The sequence below is a fragment of the Drosophila suzukii genome, chromosome X (assembly GCF_043229965.1).
Source record: "Drosophila suzukii chromosome X, CBGP_Dsuzu_IsoJpt1.0, whole genome shotgun sequence".
Lineage (NCBI taxonomy): Eukaryota > Metazoa > Arthropoda > Insecta > Diptera > Drosophilidae > Drosophila > Drosophila suzukii.
In genome coordinates this window covers 1,360,377-1,379,896 of record NC_092084.1, presented here as the reverse complement: position 1 = coordinate 1,379,896, position 19,520 = coordinate 1,360,377, and the positions used below count along the sequence as shown (strand labels likewise).

The 19,520-nt window shown below is 42.0% G+C and overlaps 2 protein-coding genes across 2 annotated transcripts; both read right to left on the bottom strand.

Annotated features, from left to right (window-relative positions):
- Positions 1–916: 916 nt before the first annotated feature.
- Positions 917–1,670, bottom strand: LOC108015089 (deubiquitinase DESI2). The gene has a single exon (XM_017081329.4). It carries the CDS (start codon positions 1,515–1,517, stop codon positions 948–950), a length of 570 nt encoding a protein of 189 aa, XP_016936818.2. The 5' UTR covers positions 1,518–1,670; the 3' UTR covers positions 917–947.
- A 1,949-nt stretch (positions 1,671–3,619) lies between these two features.
- Positions 3,620–18,141, bottom strand: LOC108015427 (homeobox protein ARX; the record flags this gene model as incomplete). Its single annotated transcript, XM_065868267.2, has 6 exons — positions 3,620–4,226; positions 5,275–5,380; positions 5,447–5,623; positions 11,095–11,202; positions 12,254–12,432; positions 16,842–18,141. Coding segments are annotated over 6 exons (1,977 nt in total), but the record flags the coding sequence as incomplete, so codon positions are not given.
- Positions 18,142–19,520: the final 1,379 nt, after the last annotated feature.

The following is a 19,520-nucleotide window of genomic DNA, read 5'->3' as shown; positions in this document are numbered from 1 at the left end:
GCACGCAATCTTTGACTCTGAAGCTTGGAAAACGGGCGTAAACCAGCGGGGGACGGTGGGATACTTCATCTCCCACAAGAGCTGCACAGGTCAGAGATTATTTTTAATGGGTTCATCGGGTAGATACTTTCCTATGCCGGGGTCGGGGCTTCAAAGACCACACAAAACTAACGATTAGTGCACACAGCAGTAGGGAAAGTTAGTGCCGATTTTGTATGTAACATTATGATAATGAGTTATGCACGTGTAAATTATTAACTTTACTGTCGATTTTTTTCGTGAAATAATTTAGCATATAGCAGATTCCTTGGGATCCACCCACAAACAATCTGGAAAATCACCCATCCGGCCTCACCACTTCAGCAACGAGTTTCTGTTAGGCTAATTAACTATTATGTAACTAAACACAGTTGGCGACAAATGTATACAGCCAGCGCTATTCGTCTAAGCAAAAAACCGACTATGTAACACGAAGAACATGCGGTCAGGCCAGGTTAGGTCTATCTTACTAAATCCTAGGATCTTAAGTATCTGCTGGGCTCTAAGACTCGGTATCCCTGTTCTTAGTAAAAGTGGTCTGAGTAGTATGAACATCTCGGATTCGGTCTGGAGGAGTCGGTGTCCAATGAGTTGTTAATAATAAACATAAACATAAACACAAAACATTTTGTTTGTCATAAGGGTTTTCTATGATCTGATTCGTTAAGAGCGAATCTTGAATTGTATGTCAATTGCACAATTATATGCGCTTTGTACTATAATATTCGAAATGTTTGGACACTTAACCATATATGAAATGCACCTCTTTTGCTATCATATGTTTTTAACTGTATTTTGACTTTAAATTTATTCAAATATTCCCTTAGTATAGAACACTCCCGTCGCCAAATTTAAAAGGAAGAAAACTTAGAGCAAATATAATTTAATTGGGTCAGTAACCGGATAACTCAATGCTGAGGGGAGGATTGGCGATACTGGTGCTGTGACGGACTGGGGATCATGCAGCGCTCAAGGAAAGGCACGCAAGTGACCAGGTAGGCCAGTCGGTTCACCCAGCCGGGGATCTTCCGGCCGCAGACGATGTGGACCAGGCTGTTCGAGAAGTGGTTGCAGTTCTTGCTGGTCAGATGGTAGCTGTTCCCGGTGAACTGGAGGCCCAGCTGGTCGACGATGCGCTGCACGTCCGCGCTGCTGAAGTGTGTGTAGCCCAGCAGGATGCTCTCCCGGAACCGGAAGTGCTCGCCCAACTCGGCCTGCCCGTTGCAGGGCTGGATCTCGAAGATGCCCGACATGGGGAACTCGTGGCCCCCAAAGCCGTACTCGCGGCCATAGAGCTGGACGCCCGAGTGGAAGAAGCCTACGCCCAGCGCCATGGTATAGTAATTTGTATCGACGAGGTCGTAGACGTTGAGCACCACCGGCTCCCTGGGCAGGATCTCTTCGCAGGAGCTGCTGCTGCTCCTTCTCCTCCTGCCGCCGCCCAGGCAGGGAATACTCCTCAACCGGTTGAAAAACATTCTCACCCAGCACAAGTGAACAACCTAAGAGCCAGAACTTCGGCTCCCACACTCCTTATGGGACTCTTTAATCGACAGCAGATTCGTAAAAACTTTGAATTTATTTACATCAACCATATATGGTGATACACAAAAGGCTGACATTTTACACCTTGCTGCCGATGGAGAATTTGAAAAATGACACCCAAAAAAAACTAGGTATTTTAGCAATCATTTTGCGAAGAAAAGTCGGAATATTGAATTGTTAGCTGCTCAAAACAGTCGGTCTTTCAGCTCTTTTATCTAAAAATCTCTTGTCAAGAGGCACTAAGCATTATCTATATATTAAACGATGAACCTTCGCAAGTTAAAGGTGCAAAAATACGTTTATTAATTGTTTTCTGTGAAACCTTGTAAAGGTAATTTAACGCCAATTTTAGCAACACAAAAATCGTGAAATTCATGATGCATTTCAGCCCTCATTACGTTTTTAATTTAATTCATTACCGATTAACAATAAAATTTAAATGCCAATTAATAGAAATCAGGAATCCAAAATACCATATTTGCTCGTCTAGCAAATTGTCGAATTGCTAGAATTTTATATCAGACACCAGGCGAACATAAAAGTTTAGTAAGTGTAAAACGATCAGCTGATTTGCTTAATCCAAGCTTACTTAGAGATGCCCTAGTGACTGCTTCCTTTCGACAACGTGACAAGCTCGCGACAAGCTCGTGACAAGATCGTGACAAGCTCGTGATCATCTTGTGAAACGGCGATTGTTGCTCATCTCTGGTCTGCGTTTGGCTCACAACTAACGGTCCTTTCCCATGGAGATCAATTTCTATTGGTCAGTGGGAGGAGGGGAAATATGAAAAGGGCCGCCATCTTGAAAATGAACAGCTGTTTAAGTTCACTTTTGACTACCAGCTGCCACTTGCTATGATTTCTGTTTGCCTGGTGTCTGAGGGCCACAAATCCAGCATTTTGAATGAAAAAATGCTACGAAGCTCTTCAATTTGTTGAAGTAAATTAGCGATTTTTCAATTCGAAGCATCAGGAGAACAGGAAAATTCGTAGGTGGCCAACGATAAGTTTTAAGGCTTAACTAGAGGTGTGCCGCTCATAAATATTTAGGGCCTTTGTTGCCGATCAAGCGATTGCCCCACCTCTAGTCCCTTATACTGAATTAACGGTTGTCTTCCAGTTAGAAAATGTTATAGCCCAGCAGTCACTTTCTACGGTTTATGTTGGCCTGGTGTCGAAGATCAAGAAATTAGCCGTGAAACTCGGAAGTGCAGATCAATTTTGTCAGGAATATTTTATAAACCTGAACGCTCAGATGTAGGCAATGAAAAAATCTGTAGTCTCTTATATTTTACACTACCATACAAATAAAATGTTTAGATTATGAAAATTCGGTGGCAAAGAGAAATTGTTTTAAAAAATATTACATTTCACCATTGGGTTCATTTAAATTACATCAACATTTCCTTATGCACCTGCTTTCGATTTAAAAATAAATAAATGGTAATGCATTGGTGAAATTTGTTTTTAATATTTTTATTATTTCCATTCTTGCTGTGTCTGGCATAATTTGTTAAACATGCGTCTTGTAGTTTTCGTTTGGCTTCTTGTTTTTTCGTATTTAAATATATATAGGTGATGTATTTTATTGGTTTCAGTTTGTTTTGTTTTTTTGTTTCGTTTAGTATTATTATTAAATATAACTCGTTAATGCATTGCTTAGCTAAAAAAAATCATCTTATAATTAGTTCGACACACCTTGAATTAGTTAGAGGGTTTTTAGTGTTATTCGTTTGGGATTGGCTTGGTTTCCTGTGCATTTTGGGTCTATGAATGGGGTCAGATGGAAGGATTTGGGTGGGGGAGCTATAAGTACGTCGTATGTTTGAGTAAGCTATGTTTAATGAATAGTGAGCAGGCAATAAAGAGTCGGTAGAAGCAACCAAAGAGTTGCATGCTTGGGAGACTGGAACTAGGAGTAGATCCGATCAGATCATATCATATCAGACCAGACTGGGGCTAAGCAACCTGACTTATATGCTATCGCTAGTACATATTTTAGTGTATTTATTTAAATTTATATATATACGCACGATTTATGCTTTTAATTTACTTTTTATAATGCCACGATAAAATCTCAATACACAATTTGCTTAGATACTATGACTAGTTGCCTATTACAATACCATCCACTCGTATTTGTTTACCTCCGACTCTGGCACTACCCCATTATGTTTGCCCCTCTTATTCGATTTGGATCTCGTTTGTCCAAAAAAAAATGTAAAAAAAATATGTGTAGAAAAAAAACAGAATAATATCAACAAGTCTTATGAGTAAACCCCGCCCAGACATTGAACGATTTCGCTCCGGAACTCAAAATGATCTGCTACGATCTGCACACATCCTGGGGCTGGAAACTAATGACTGGTATATATACTATGTACATATATACACGATATATGCATAGGATATAGACAGAGAAATATTTTGTGGATGTTACAGGACGTTACGTTTGACGCACTACCTCTTAAAACACCGCACCTTAAAGGCCAATTAAGGTGCGATCTTTTAAAAGAAGTCGTCAAAGGTTTTTGATTATGTCTGGTATTGCAGCATTGGGGCTGACAGGTTGGGATGATGCGAGGAGTTCATCCGCAGGGCGGACAGACTCTTGTTGTACCACTCGTCCTCCGGGGACATGCCTGCAAAGAAATGAAGGGAAAGCGATTATTATAGAGCAACTATCATGTATATATAAAGCTATCAAATCGACACTACACATCCACATCCACTTGAAACCTATAAATTAAAATTTCTTTTATATGCATATGAAGCTATCCAATCAGTAGTAAGAATCAGTGCTATTTTAATTTGTTATCTATATATAAAGCTATCAAAGCTTCTCAAAACTGAGAATCAATGCACAGCCATTTGCCACACAGGCACTGTTTGAATGACATAATTGTAATATCTAAATATTTGAAGCTATCCAATCGAAACTAAGAATCAACGCTTAGCCAAATCCTCGCAAGTTACAATACTAAAGTTTCCCTAGAAATGCACATGTGTACCTCTGGATTCTTCTAGACACCTTGCATTTCCGTGCTGCGGAAATTCCCAGCTAATGACCACCTAAAGTCACACACACGACTGACTTGGAAGAACGATTTCTTAACCTGCCGGAAATTCATTTCACTATTTCTTATGGATTTTGGCCAAGTTCTACTACGACTCCTCCCTAACATCCGGCAGGTCACCTCCAAAAAGTAGCCTCCCCACCCTCTTGAGTTGGTGAGAACTTGATTTGTTTACGCCTGATTACGAGAATCGCCTGGCTTTCGGCTCAGTAACCCAATATGTGAAGGCGCCTCCCCCGATAAACAAACTCGGACTCCAGACGCTTGCAGCGGAAATTTACTTACGGCCTAGGGATTCGATTTGGCACTTGGGGATTTGGGGGACACGCGGGATTCGGGGAGAAGATTTCTACACAACCTGAGATTCCCTCGCGCGAAGGCCTCGTTTCGGCCACTCGGCGCAGCTCGGGGAAGCTCGGGAAATCTCGGAATATTTCGGGAACTACAACAGTCCGATCTCCAGATCCGATCCAGACCAATCAATCATTTCGAATCGAACCATGGTCAGAAGCGGATCATGAAGTGGTCAGTGAAAGTGATAGTAATAGTGTTCTAGCCCCAGAGTGATCCCGGGAGCTTGGGTGAGTGCTAGGATTAGATCCTCCCTACTAACCCATCGAGTCCTGACGCACTCCAACGGATCCCATGTTCGTGCTGTGCGCCATGGAGAACGGCTGTGTCATGCCCGGATAGGAGGAGGCGCCCATTTGGAACAGGTCCTGCAGATTATACAGAAAATATTTATAAAATATGCTGTAGGAGTATAGATAGATATAGGATCTCACCTGGGGATAGCGGTTCATGGTGTTGTGGTGCGGATACGGCTGGTAGCCCCGCGAGACGCTGTAGCCCTGGATGTTCCTCATCATCCCGTTGCAGGATGGGATCACAGACGGTGCCAGGGCCTTTTGCAGCTGCTTCTCCTGCTTCCGGTACTTGGCGCGTCGGTTCTGAAACCAGACCTGCAGAGGAAAGGAACAAATTTGGTCGGGGATTATTATTTAAGTTCTTAAAGGCAGACGGCAGAGGGCTTAAGGAGCCTTTAAGTTTCACTTTAAAAAACCCTCGGCGGGAAGAAAACGAAGCTTAATGATGAAATAAGAAGGCAGAGAGCTAAATGGAAAACCCCCATCCAGGATCCAGGACCCAGGACCCAGGACTCAGTACCCAGCCCCCATCTCCGCCTCCCCTTCACCATCTTTGCTTCGGGCTAAGGACACGATGCCAACGTCTTATGAGTGAAAAAATCTACTAAATTGAAATTGAAAATAAGTTGACGACGCTGTTTGCTGCAAGGGTCTCTAAGTGAGTGGGAGTAGGACCATGGGTATGGGTTTCCTGCCCTGTTTAGATATTATTAAAGACGGTCCTCCTGCTGATGATGATGATGGTGTCCTGGCCCCTCCTCCCTGCTGCCTCCTGCCTGCGTCCCTTTTTTCCATGATGGCGAAAAGAAATTGCCAAGATGAAAGCAGGGCTCTGCACTAGACAACAAGACGACCAAGATGGGGATGCTGGGATGGGAATGGGATCGAGAGTGGAGTGGGACACGATGGTGTGTAGAAATTTCCGACATTTTGGAAGCTGCTCAGCTTGCTTTGACTTACTTAGAGGATGCGAGGGAGGAAAATGTCCTGAAGGGTGGCAAAAGTAAGGGCAAAGGCAAAGCTGTAATGGCGGCACCCAGACTTCAGACTCGGGTCTTTCGATTTTTTCTCCTTTCATTTTCTTATTTATTTTATCATTATTATTATCTTTGTCCATGACTATGTACACGTACATCTCTGTTGGGTGATGGAGAGATGGGATGGGATGGGCTGGGATGGGATGTTGGGTCTGTGGGGCTCTGAGTCTGTGCTGGGGCCCTCGTAGCCCCTTTAAACGAAAAGTACCGCCTGTCGGGGGTTGTTTTCAGCGCCCACTTTATGGCTCGTTCGGTTTCGTTTGGTTGGCTGGCTGCTGTTGCCAGCAGAAAAATGCTGCCCTGCAAAATAATGCTCTTAACCATCAGCCATGTATGGTATGCCATGGATATGGTATGCTACGGATGGTATGGATGGTACGGATGGTATGGTATGGATTGTAGCTCCACTTTGAGGGTGGAAAATGCGTTGTCGGAATGATTCGATGGAGCTCTGTCTATCTGTCGTTCAATTTCAGAGCCAGCTGAATGTGTGTGGGTGGATGTGTAGTTGGGTGGGGAAACTCAATTAAGGATACATTTGATGGCACACTCTCAAACGTACATATGTATGCTCATACATCCACGGGCCAAACAAGAACAAACAAAATCGAAGGGAAATTCGATTTTAGCCAACATTTTTGCTAGCCTCCAATGAGTTTGGTGGGTCTCCCAGATCTTTAAGTTTGCCTGTTTATGAGGCAGCCAAAAACTTAAATTATACCGAGGCAAATTATGGAGTACAAATAACCATGGTCAAAAGGCACACACACACATTAGCCACTCGGCCACGGCGGAAATATGAAAATTAAACGTATTCAAATTGAATTTACTTTCAGCATTTAATCAAATTTAGCCGCTGCCAACGTTTGTTTTTTACTCGCATTTTTTTTTTAATTTTTTGTTTTTTTTACCACACAGCGCTTTGAGTTTTTGTCTCGATTCTGCACTTTTTCCTATTTTTTCGCCTTTGTTCCATTTGTTGGAGAAGTTAGATAAACTTTTTAGCAGGAGGAGATTGCAGGTTGCAGGTGGGAGATGGAGGATGAAAGATGGGAATGGGGGATTGGAGATTCCACCATCGGTGACCTACAAATGCGAAAGGTGACTAATTGCCAACGGGTGACTAACTTTCCTGGAAACACACACTGTTTTTTCAATGGAGTTTCATTTGAGGGCCTGAAATATGACATTAGGCATATCCAATTTTGTCTACCCCTTATGTTTATGTTTATGTTTATGTTTACTGCGAATCGGCGACAAATACCAAAGATCTCATAGCAAGTGGCGCCTTTCCCCTAAAAACAAAAACTTGCGCCTCATAACTACAAATAAACAGTAAGCTGGTGAAATCAATATAGTCGCAGACCTTTCATTTCTGACGATTGTTTGTTTACGAGTCCAGAATTTCTGCTTTACTCTGATTACCCCTCTTGCCTTTTCATCAACATAATCCGCCGAGGTCTACACATATCTACAGTGAAAAATAATCTTATCATCGCGACTGTAACAGTGATCACTTTTAAAATGAAGGTCATCTTTAACAGATAGTTTCTTGACTTTAATTTATCAGTCAGAAATATCCGTTAAGGTAGGACTTTTACTTTAACAATAAAAAAAAAGTGTTATGAAAAGTTCTCCGGATAATATCACTCTTATTTGCTTTCTTTTCAGGCTATGTGAGTTCTTATAAGTAGAGGGTAAAGATTGAAATTTCAATTTATTTAGTTTTAGTAACTTTTCTGAGGATGGCAACCAATACATATTGTTTAAAGGTCGTGATGAGCCATGTTCAACATTAAACTAGTGTATGATAAATACGGACCTACGAACCTACATATATACAATTAAGAAACTATTTACTTATATATATAAGTATTGAATAGTTTATTCGCACTTAACAATTAAGTTCTAATGCAGTCAAAATTTGCACTTGAGACATACTTATTGTTGGCTGATGGATTTTCCAAGCAGATGTGCCCAGGAACGCCCCCATTCCCGCCCACCTCATCATCCCGTCAACATTATCATCATCGTCATCGTCTTTCCCTCATCATCAGCCAAAGTACGAGATGAGCGTCAATTTTCCCGCTTTCAGTAGAATGTATACACGAAAAATTTGTCAACACGCTGTTTTCTTTGCAGGGCGCTGAGTGCCAGAGTCAAGTTGCGAGCAATCGTCGGATTACCAGGGGGTACAAATATCCCTATAGGGCTGCAAATTCGGGGGGTGGTGGAGGCGGTACTCGTTCTTCTCCGTAAGGGTGTTGCGTGGTAAATATTTGAACATTTGCTGAAAAATATGGTTTATGCGGCGATAATAGACCGACAAGGCTTTTTTTGTTCTGCTCTCTGGTTTACAGTGTCTAATTTGACCGAGAACAGTTGTTCCAAAAGAAAGGGGCAGGGGCAAATGGATGTGCTGATTACAAGGGTATCCTTGTAATAATTGCAGTATTTTATAATGATTTCGATCAGTATGGAAAATATATGCCAAATGTCCTAATAATCCTAACAAGTTTCTAATGATATAGGTATTTGTAAGTTTTATATGGTACTTTCCTGCATCGTCTTTTTTGCAAAGAAGTCAAAAATACGATTTTTCTTTCCAGTTTTTCAATCGTAGTTTAGTCAAATCCAGGCGTACAGCTAAAAGACCGACAGTTTTGAGCAGCTTGCTTCAATTGCTATCGATCCCTATTACTTTAAGGAAGATTTATTTTTTGACAAATTTTTTCATTTTTTGTAAGGGATTTGCATCATCTTTTTTGGGACTCAGATTTTGGTCAAAAATACCGATTTTTTAACGGTTTTTTGATCGTAGTTTAGCCAAATCAAGACGTACAGCCAAATGACCGACAGTTTTGAGCAGCTTATATCCTAGGCTAACAAATCCAAGCACTTTCAAGGAAATTTATTTTTTGACCCATTTTTTCATTTTTTGTAAGGGATTTGCATCATCTATTTTTGGGATTCAGATTTTTGTCAAAAATGCCAATTTTTTAACGGTTTTTCTATCGTTGTTTAGCCAAATCAAGGCGTACAGACAAAAGACCGACAGTTTTGAGCAGCTGACATCCTAAGCTAACAAATCCAATCACTTTAAAAGAAAATTTATTTTTTGACCAATTTTTTCATTTTTTTTAAGGGGTTGCATCATCTTGTTTTGGGATTCAGATTTTGGTCAAAAAATCTCATTTTTTTAGTGGTTTTTCAGTCGTAGTTTAGCCAAATCAATGCGTACAGCTAAATGACCGACAGTTTTGAACAGCTTGCTTCCTATGCTAACGATCCTAATTACTTTATGGAAAATCTATTTTTTGACCAAGTTTCTAATTTTTTGTGAGGGGGTGTATGGTCTTTTTTTGCGAAAAATGTGAAAAGTTAAAAATTTTCAGGTTTTAACGCCAATCGATTGGAAATTAAGCAAAGAGCTCAACGGGGTATGACACTCTTCGATCTGAGGTTTATTTTCTTTGTAGCAGCCAAAAAACTGAATTTTTAGGGCGAAAAAATAGAGTTCCGATTTTAGTCAAAAATTCAAGATTCAGATTTTAGTCAAAAAAAAGATTTTTCTTTCCAGTTTTTCAAATCAAGGCGTACAGCTAAAAGACCGACTGTTTTGAACAGCTTGCTACCTATGCTAACGACGCCAATCACTTTAAGAACCTTTTTTTTTCATTGGTTAAAAAAAAAATAATTGAAATTAGACTAACAATGCTATATTTGCCTCAAATCTCTATATTTAAATATGTTCTTGTTGCTTAAGACATTCGAGGGCTTGAAGTAGATAAAATATGCTTAGGTTTTCTGATAATAGTATTCTATATTAGGCTCTCGCAAAATACTTTCGTTTTATAGAAAATCATTTAAACTAGGCTAGTAAAGCTATTCAGGTTAATAGTCGATCAGTCCATAATCAAATAATACCAATCATGCTTATTTTTACTCACATATCTACAATTTAATAAGTTCTTGGTATCTTAAGACTTTCTAGAGCATGGGAATAAGTATGATTAGATCAACTATTTTTGTACACATTCTCTTGATAGATATTCGGAGTTCTGTTGCTGACTATAAGGGACCTGCTCAAAAGTACTTTCTAAAAAGGCTGATAAAATAGAAATCCCTGTAACTCGACACCGCAGAGACAGGAGTGCCTGCCTTTGGGCGAACATGTGACATAGCTGATTGAGTCGTCAACCCTCCTACTCCCTGATTTTCCTACTCCCCAGCAATTGCCCACCACCCGCCGAAACCCACTTGTCTAGCAGTCATGATAAAACTATAAATTAATTATTACCGCGGCGCACTTGAAAGCGCACCCGAGGAGAACTATCGAACCGAGAGCTTGGCAATGCGGACTAGGGGGTTTTCAATGATTCCCGGGGATTGTCAGGGGTTCCAGGGCTTTAGATATGACCGAAAAATACTTGAGAGCAACACCACTGCGAGCCAGTCAGTCGGAATAATCGCACGCTAATCGGTGACCAAGATCACCACCATCATCAGCGGTCCATCAGCAGGATATATCCCAAACTATATCGGTCAGGGCACCCGGGATTCTGTTCGCACATTGTGACTCTGGCACGAACAACTGTTGAAATTGAAATTGAAGTAATTGGCTCCGCTCCTTGCGAGCAATTGGAATGGGTTTTGGTTTGGGATTGGTATTTGGGATATGGGATATGGGATATGGGATTCGGGTCTGTTTTGTGGAGCTGGAACTGTAGATTGGAGGGCATTACTCACTTGAATCCGCGCCTCGTTCAGCTTTGTTGTTCGCGCCAGCTCTTCGCGGCAGTAAATATCCGGATAATGCGATTTGGCGAACGCTGCCTCCAGTTCCGCTAATTGTTCCTGAAATTAAGCGGATTTTAATTAGGCGAATTCGGTGTGCGGTGATTTTTTTTATTCCCCCAGCTTCCCTTGTTTCTCCTTATTAAATCCTAGCTTTTTGGCGAATTTCCCCTTCGGAAAAGCCATCTATCCGGATTTCGTTTAAAAGTGAGCTCAATTTTAATTGAAAACTATTTTAAACGGTCGCCCACATAAAAACACTTCATAAGTTACACAGTCAAATTTTTTAATAATTCTATCTCCGCAAGTCAAGTCAAGTATTGAAAAACGTAACAAAACATTTAACAAATACAGTATACTTTCGGTCTGGTGAGAAGACTCTGTATCTAGAAAATTTCACTAGTTAGATGGATGTTCAAGTTATGGAACCTAGACTGATGTTCACTTTGCTTTCACAAGAAATTTGATTAATGCTCGTATGTACCGCTTCCGGGTAAATAACAATTATGCATAATATATAGAAAATCATAGTTACTTAAATTGCATAACCGAAAAAGGGAGAATAAACTTTCTCATTAAGGTCCGGTTTCTCAAGTGCCGGCTAGCATTACTCGACAGATGAAGTCCCTCTTAAGAAATTTGGTTTTCTCTAGCGTCAAAGTTAGAGCTTAAAAGTCTTGGAATAACTCTCTGTTAAGTATTTGTCGAATCGATTAAGTGACAGCTGATTATAAAAGGCAGATAAGTTTTTCCACTTATTAGTTTTTCAAATGTAAAGCGATATATTAAGTAGGTTTCAAACTAGTTATCGATCCTTTGCAATCCTAACCAATTGTATGAACGTAGGTGACAGAGCTTTACTTGTTTCTTTTACTATCCATCGTCTGGACTCTATTAGACACCTTGCTTCGCCTGTTTTTAGCCAGGTACTTGGTTGCCCAAGTACCCTTTTGTTGTTGGTTGTCGCCGGTGCTCTTGTGGCATCAAAGTTTTTAATTACGAGTAACCTTCACGAAATCCAATTAGGATTTCAGCCGGCGAGGGGAGGGGGATAGAGGTACTTAGGAGGGATCTGGGGGATCCTTGGGCTCCACCAGCACTGAAAACTGACCTGTGTGAATGTGGTTCGATGTCTCCGCCTGGCGGGCGTTGGACAGGACGCTGTGGTTGGGGTGTGGCCGGCGTGCTGGCTGAGCGATGATAATCCACTTCCTGGCGAGGTGATGCCGGCGGAAACCGTGGACAGGCCGCTGTTGGGTTCCGGCTTGAGCTTCTTGAAGGCGCCTTCCGCTGCAAGGATACCAAAAACCGAAAAACATGCGCGTTGTTATAATAATTTTCCTGTTTAGTATGCGTGGGTTGTTTAAGTTCCCGCAAAATGCTGCATAATTGCCAGGACCAGGGGGAGACCAGGGGAGGCCAAGGGGATACCATGACATGCCAGGACACCAGGACACCAGGACATGCCATCACCGCACTGCGGCCACAAGACGCTGCCATTGTCGTAAAAAGGTGAAAAGCGGCGACTTGGACAGACGACGGCGGTCGCATGAATATGCAATATGGGATAATTTATGCAAATTTCTGGCACATTAATCGAGGCAGCCTGGCTGCAGGACGAGAGTCCTGATCCCGGTCCTACCAGGCCGTCACCTGTACCCCTGTGACGACGCGTGCCGGCCAAAAAGGCGGCTAAAGGTGGCCAAATAACGGGCCAAAGGTCAAAGTAGGGCACTCTGGTACTTTCGCATTTCGGATTTCACATTTTCCACCTCGACTCCTCGGCCTTTGGCGCTTAATTGACGCGCTTAGCTCGTTAACAAAATGCAAACTATGTTGAAAATGTTCTGGATACCGTCCTCCTAATTGAATCACAAACACAAATAAAATGAAGCGAGTACCGGTATTTATGTTAAGTAAGGACCTTGCCGCCATCTCGTCCTCCGAAAACCTTCGAAACCTTCAAAACCGCCCGCCGTCTAATGCAATTGACCTTGCCGTTGTGGGTGTGGCTTTGTTGGGTGTTAGGAGTTGAATGGATGTCGGATGTTCCTTCCTGGCGCCTGTTGCACAAGCAAATAGGGTCAATTAATCCCGCACACGTTAAATAAAAATAATAGGGTATTCCAAGTGCAAATCTCGACGGAACAGATAATCCCGTTCATTTTTTCGTCGGGATTCAAATATTAAAAACATTCGTTAGCCTTTGTTTCTGGGATTTTTTTTGGTTAATACCAATCTAATAGGGCCATGTGTTTATGGTCTTATAACACTTTTATTCATTTATATAAATTGATCTGTTTTTACATGCAAGCAGAAAAAGTTTTGAAATCGGACAATCGTTGAACTGGTGTGAGTTTCCCTTCCGTGTACATTGTACACACCCCTGAATAAGTCTATTTTACTCCAAACATGCATATAAACAATATCTTTCATAAGCTTTTCCACAGAACACTGTCTTTTTTTAAGACATCTGGTTTCTAACGTGTAAATTCACAATAGTATTCCTTGTTCGAGATGCAATACATAATATATATTTTATCTATTAAAAGCCCGTACTTAAATTTGTACATTACTGCAATAAGTTCTGGGGGAACTTTAATTATATAGCACACACATTTCTTCCAACCAAAATAAGCAGATATTTTTGTGATTCAGTCCACCTATCGGTCAGCCATAATAATGATTTCGTAAACCTATTTTGTATAAATAGAAAACGGATCTTTAAAAGCTTTTAAACAACAGTTTGGGAGACAAATACTCCTAATCAGTTTAAAAGCGAAAGCAAGTGTGGTATCCAAAAAGAATTTTAAAAAAATGTTTTCGAAAACTCCCCATAGACAAATCCTAAATCTGCCACTGTCGGAAGGTAGTTGTAAAACGAACCTTTTTCACTGCCTTTTGAGTTTGATCATAAACTCATTCGCCCAGTTTTTTCTATAGGTTAAAGGTACTAAATTAAGTTGGAAAATATTTTAGCCGAGAAGGCCTTATTTTTCCCATGGCAACAATTTGAATCACATAGTTCTCTTTTCAGCAGTTAACATTATTAAAACAACGATTGGTCGACCATAGCTAAAGTTTTCCACACCTTGAGTTGAAAGTAGAATTAAGACTAAGAAAACTTATACAAATTAAGCGTTTAAAACCTGCTTATTCTTTTACATATTGACTAGAAAATAGCCCTTTAATCTTTTGTCTGTGCTTAGAACGCAACGATTTAGTAAGTTAATTTAATGACTGCGCAAGTTTTTTATCGTTCTTTTTTATCCTTCGCCGAACTCTGTTCGTTCCCCACATTGACATCTGGATCCTTAAATATCCTTATTATTACGAACCTATTTCAATTGAAACTTAATTATTGTACTTTGCTCAATTCATATTATTGTCTAAAAATCTTAAGATGGATTTTCTGATTGCTTAGAAACAACTATCGCAATCGGTTCCGAGCTAAATAATTCGGGGTATAGCAACTATCGTCTAAGAATTAAATTTTGCAGTGTTACAGAAATATCTATTAGGGAAATAAAAGCGAAAATAACTAGTTTTTGAAAGTTAAGAGGTTGTACCTCCTATGCAAGCTCGGACTAAAACGACTTAATAATTTCAGCGATGGCCAACAGGTTGAAGGATAAACAGTTCTATAACTTTACGAGTTTGGTGATGTGAAGGAGGAGTCATTAATTCTATTTTTTCAGATAACTCGAGCCCACGTGGGAAGAATTAAACTTTCGGTATAGCCTGTGTTACATACAATTTATAAATCGGAATGATCTTATCAGAACACGTTCATGTAACTCATATTTCTCAAAAAAAAGTTGAATTGACTTTTTATTCGAGTTTTATAAAACAGCGGAATGTTACATAAATTTCTTCAAACCGAAAGTCCATTCAATTTTAAAGGGAATTTGGTGGGAAGAAATTTGTGTAGCATTCTTGATTTTTCACGGTTCGACTTTATTGAAAGTTTATTAATTATGTTCATATGTGTGTGTGCACTAAAAAATGTTTTTATGAAAGCCACCATATTTATAAATATGACCGAAATAGGATAAATCTAACAGTAATTGATTAACTAAAAAGTTGGTAAAAATATTTAATTTAATGAACTAATACTTAATTAGGTAACATACTGGGAGAGGCGGTCGATGCACTGCGTCCTGGGATCCAGACCCGACGTGGTGACATCGCACATACCTCCTGTAATCACTACACAAGAACCGAAACACTAACTGATTTTTCAGCTACCACAGCACCTAGGTCATGACTGGTAGGCCAGAACTATTTGGGAATTATAAGCATCTAAGGAGGGGATAATTTCTTAGTTAACATTATCGGTGACGTGGCCTTTTGCGAATATCAATACTATCTCACATACCTTAGTTTAACTTTATAAAACATGCAACTTACAGTCAAAAACAAACTAAAAACCACAACATTGCATGATGTATGTTGAAAATTATTTGTTGTATGGTGAATTTATGTTATTTAATTTCGCAATGGCAAGTTTTAAGTCTGTTGTAGGTTCTTGATTGTTAAGTCTTTGTTATTGTTAGAATTATGTTCAACTAATATAAATTTGATAATACTGAAATTTACTAAATTAAATTTACGTCATCAATAATGTTAAAAAAGTTGATTCCCTCCGTGGTTACATATGTACCTATGACCTATTTAGGGGATATGACAGACTTGCCCAGAAGTTTCAGCAGGTGAGTTCTAACCTTATTGTGCCGACGTTTGTAGAGCGATTAAAGAAGATATGTATCTTTGTAGGGATGTCTTCAAGTTGGAACTGGACTCACAGATGCAATCCATCCAGAACAATATTGTTTATTAAATAATATATTTCCAGTTATTGCTCAAGGTAAGCTAAGAATTATATTTCATACAAGAAATAAAGTTTTAACTTTCTTACAGATTTGATAAAATGAAATGTGACAAACGTGTCACAAAGTTTGGCATATTTGATCCTTATCTCTTTATGGTAAGTATAGAATATAGTAACCTGATCAGATAAAATTCCTATCTTGACATGGGGCTAACATAAAAAGTTCGATTTGCCAAATTTTATATTGAGAGTTTTTAGGCTTTTCAAACTTTTTAAAAATATGTTGTATCAATTGTTTGTAAGAAATTTGTACGCTTTGGTTAAGCGGCATATTTTCCAATGCTTTTTTTTGGCTTCAAGGTGATCTTAGGGCAAGATCAATATATAATATTTTCCTATTCAAATATTGCTCTAAACTCATGTGTTAAATCGTCAATCGATTATCTTTAAAAGAGTCCATAACCCATCGAGCTATACCCAAACAATAATAGGGTATTCGCTTTCTTATATCCTTTAATGTCCCGAAGGCTCATTGGTTTTATTGCGAATTAAGTGTGCTTGGATTAGAGGTTGTCCAGCTGTCCTGCTGTCCCGCTGTGTAATCTCCACTAGAGTGGTGGCCAGCGGTGGCGGATAAGCCGTGTACAAAGGGAGCGGTAATAGGAAGCTGCAAAGGAGCATCAACAAACAGGCGGATGACAAAGGACCCTGCAGTCACCGGGAAGAGGAACAAAAAGAGGAAGAAAGGGGTGCCAAAGGGTAATTTCCTGCTAATGGCCAGGGCCATTGTGGCCAGATTAGGGATCCCCTTCCCCTTCCCCATCCCCATCCCCGTCCCGATCCCGACACCGAGATTAGCAACACTCACCCGAGATGGTGTGGTCCGAAAGGCGCGAGGGCGGCGTGTGGGCCGGCGTGTGGTGGTGCGAGGATGAGTCCATGCCCGGCGTGGGCAGGCCGGAGTAGAGGGCGCTGAAGTCCTCGGGCGTGCTGCTGCACTTGCGCTGGTGGTTCAGCGAGGAGGAGGACGACTTCTCCAGCGTGGTGATCGGCGACCGGGTGTCCTGCACCGAGCTGGCCAGACTGAGCAGCCGGTTCTCGTGCGCCGATCCGCCGATGCCCATCAGCCGCTGGTCCTGGAACGACATGAACTTGGTGTCCTGCGCCACGCCCCCGTGCTGCATGCTGGCATGATCCTCCAGCAGGCCCTGCTGCAGCCCCAGCAGTCCGCCGACCAGGTTCGGACGCAGCTCGTCCATGCTCAGCTTGCCCGCCTGTCCGCCGGCCGAGAAGTTCAGCTGGCGGCTAAAGATCGCCGGAAAGATGTTGAACTGCTGCGAATCGGCGCTGGACTGCGGACTGAGTCCCAGGCTATGGGGCGCCACGTGGGGCAGCGACGAGGAGGCGGAGGAGGAGGAGGCGGCGGCGGCTGCTGCGGCCGCTGCTGCTGCTGCTGCGGCGGCGGAGGACACCGAAGATCCCTGTCCCGCTCCGGATGAGCTGGGTCCGTTGCCGATGAGCAAAGTGGGTGTTCCGCCGCCTCCGTTGTTGATTAGTTGTTGCTGCTGCTGTTGTTGCTGTTGCTGCTGTTGTTGCTGCTGCTGCTGTTGCTGTTGCAGCGGACTTGCAACACCCACGCCCGGCGGTAACTGTTGCTGCTGCTGTTGTTGCTGCTGCTGCTGCTGTTGCTGTTGCGGCAGCACCGACGGCAGCAATCCGTGATGACCGTGGGCTATCGCTAGAGCGTGGGCGTGGCTGCCGTGGGCGTGGCCGCTGTGGGCGTGGCTGGCGTGGGCGTGCGGATGGGCCAGGGACAAGGCCACCGAGGAGTTGCTGCCGTTGCTATTCGATTGCTGTTGCTGTTGCTGCTGCTGTTGTTGCTGCTGCTGCTGTTGTTGCTGTTGTTGCACAGCTGTTGCTGCTGCTGTTAGATTGCTGTTGTTGTTGTTGCTGGTGCCGCCGACGACGACTCCTCCGGAGGAGGCTCCACCGGAACCAGGGCCGCCGGCACAACTCTGATGTTTGAAATCCAACTTGTGGCCGGCGTAGAAACGCTGCGTATCGATATACGTCTTGAAGAAGTCGATTGAATAATCCAACTGGAAGCTGTCTCGCGGCGAACGCGCTCCCGTTTTAATAGATCGAATTTTGGTGGGGGGTTGGGGCCTTTAAAGATAAGGCCTTTCGGAATATATAGTATATATATGTTTAGTATATGGTGTTCGATACTATGCGATTTCACTAATATGACACTCTGCTTAAGAACTGAAACTGGTTAACTGCCCGACGGCAAAGGAGAACTTGTGATGGTATAGAATCACTTTGGCACGACACATTCAAAAAAAAAAACAGATCTGTCTGTATTATATATCCAGTAGTAGTTGGTTATATCCCATTTGCTCTACATATATTACAAAGGATAGGATTGGAGATGATCAAGGACCGTACCGGTACCGCGAACCATAGGATCGTTTCGTTACCGTATCGTTAATTTTGAGTACCGCTTCGCCAGGAGCCGCTGGAGCAACTATGGCTGTTTGTTTTTTGACAGCTCGTCCTGCTCCCCAGGAAGGAGCAAGAGGAAGAACAAGATAAAGTCCTTTCGCCGTATTTGTATGCGTGTGTGCGTGTTTGGGTGAGTGCGCGAGTTCAAGATGATAACAAATTTCGTCTCGTCCTTGTTTTTTCGTTTGCGCTTTAATTTTTTTTTTATTATTGTTATTCCTCTCAGAGGTCCTTTGTTATGGTTCGTTTTCGTTGTTGTTGTTGTTGTTGTTGTTGCTGGATGGTTAACGCTGGCGTTACGGCGATACGTATTCTCGGCCGATCAAACTTAAAATGATATACAATTTCAGGCAACATACAAAATTATAACGAAATTAAGGATCATGTGCTCGACAACAGAGACGCCGCCGTCGCTGCTCGTCCTTCTGCTTTTGATTTTCCTATCCCTGTTTCGTCCTCCCAGTGGTGGTGGTTCCTTTTTCGTATTACTCTCTCTATAAATATATATAAACGTACATGTATATGTCCTGCTGCGGGGACATTTGCGGGCTGCGCGCGAACGATTGGTGGTTTTGCCTCCGACTTTCGCAGTGTGTGTGCAATGTCTGTGTGCTGCCGAGACCACGAATCGTTAGTCGTACTAATAATTTTCAAAAAATAATGGAAGAGCGAGAGCGAGAGGGGAGAGTTCCGCTGTTGTCCCGCTCACACACACTAGCGAATCTCGCTTGCCGTCTCGCTTTATCCTGCTTGGTTAATTGCGTTAGTCGTCGCCATTGCTGCACTCTCTGTTCCCCTCTAACTGTAGTGGTGCACTCCGAATCGGAGTCACAATCGGAGTCCGAATATCCGAATTCGATTTCGAATCGGATTCAGTGAGCCGTACGCCTCACAGAAGCCAGGATGCGGAGCAGAAACAGCTGAAATTCAAGCTTCCTAGCCTAGTTCCGACGGAAAGTAAACAAGACTTGGTGAAGTTCCACCGAGTCCCCAATCCGAATCCTTATGCGATCGAGTGGTAGTCGGCCCAGGTCCACTTGGT

Coding starts and splice junctions, on each gene's coding strand:
- LOC108015089 (XM_017081329.4), bottom strand. CDS start 1,517: ATGTTTTTCAACCGGTTGAGGAGTATTCCCTGCCTGGGCGGCGGCAGG.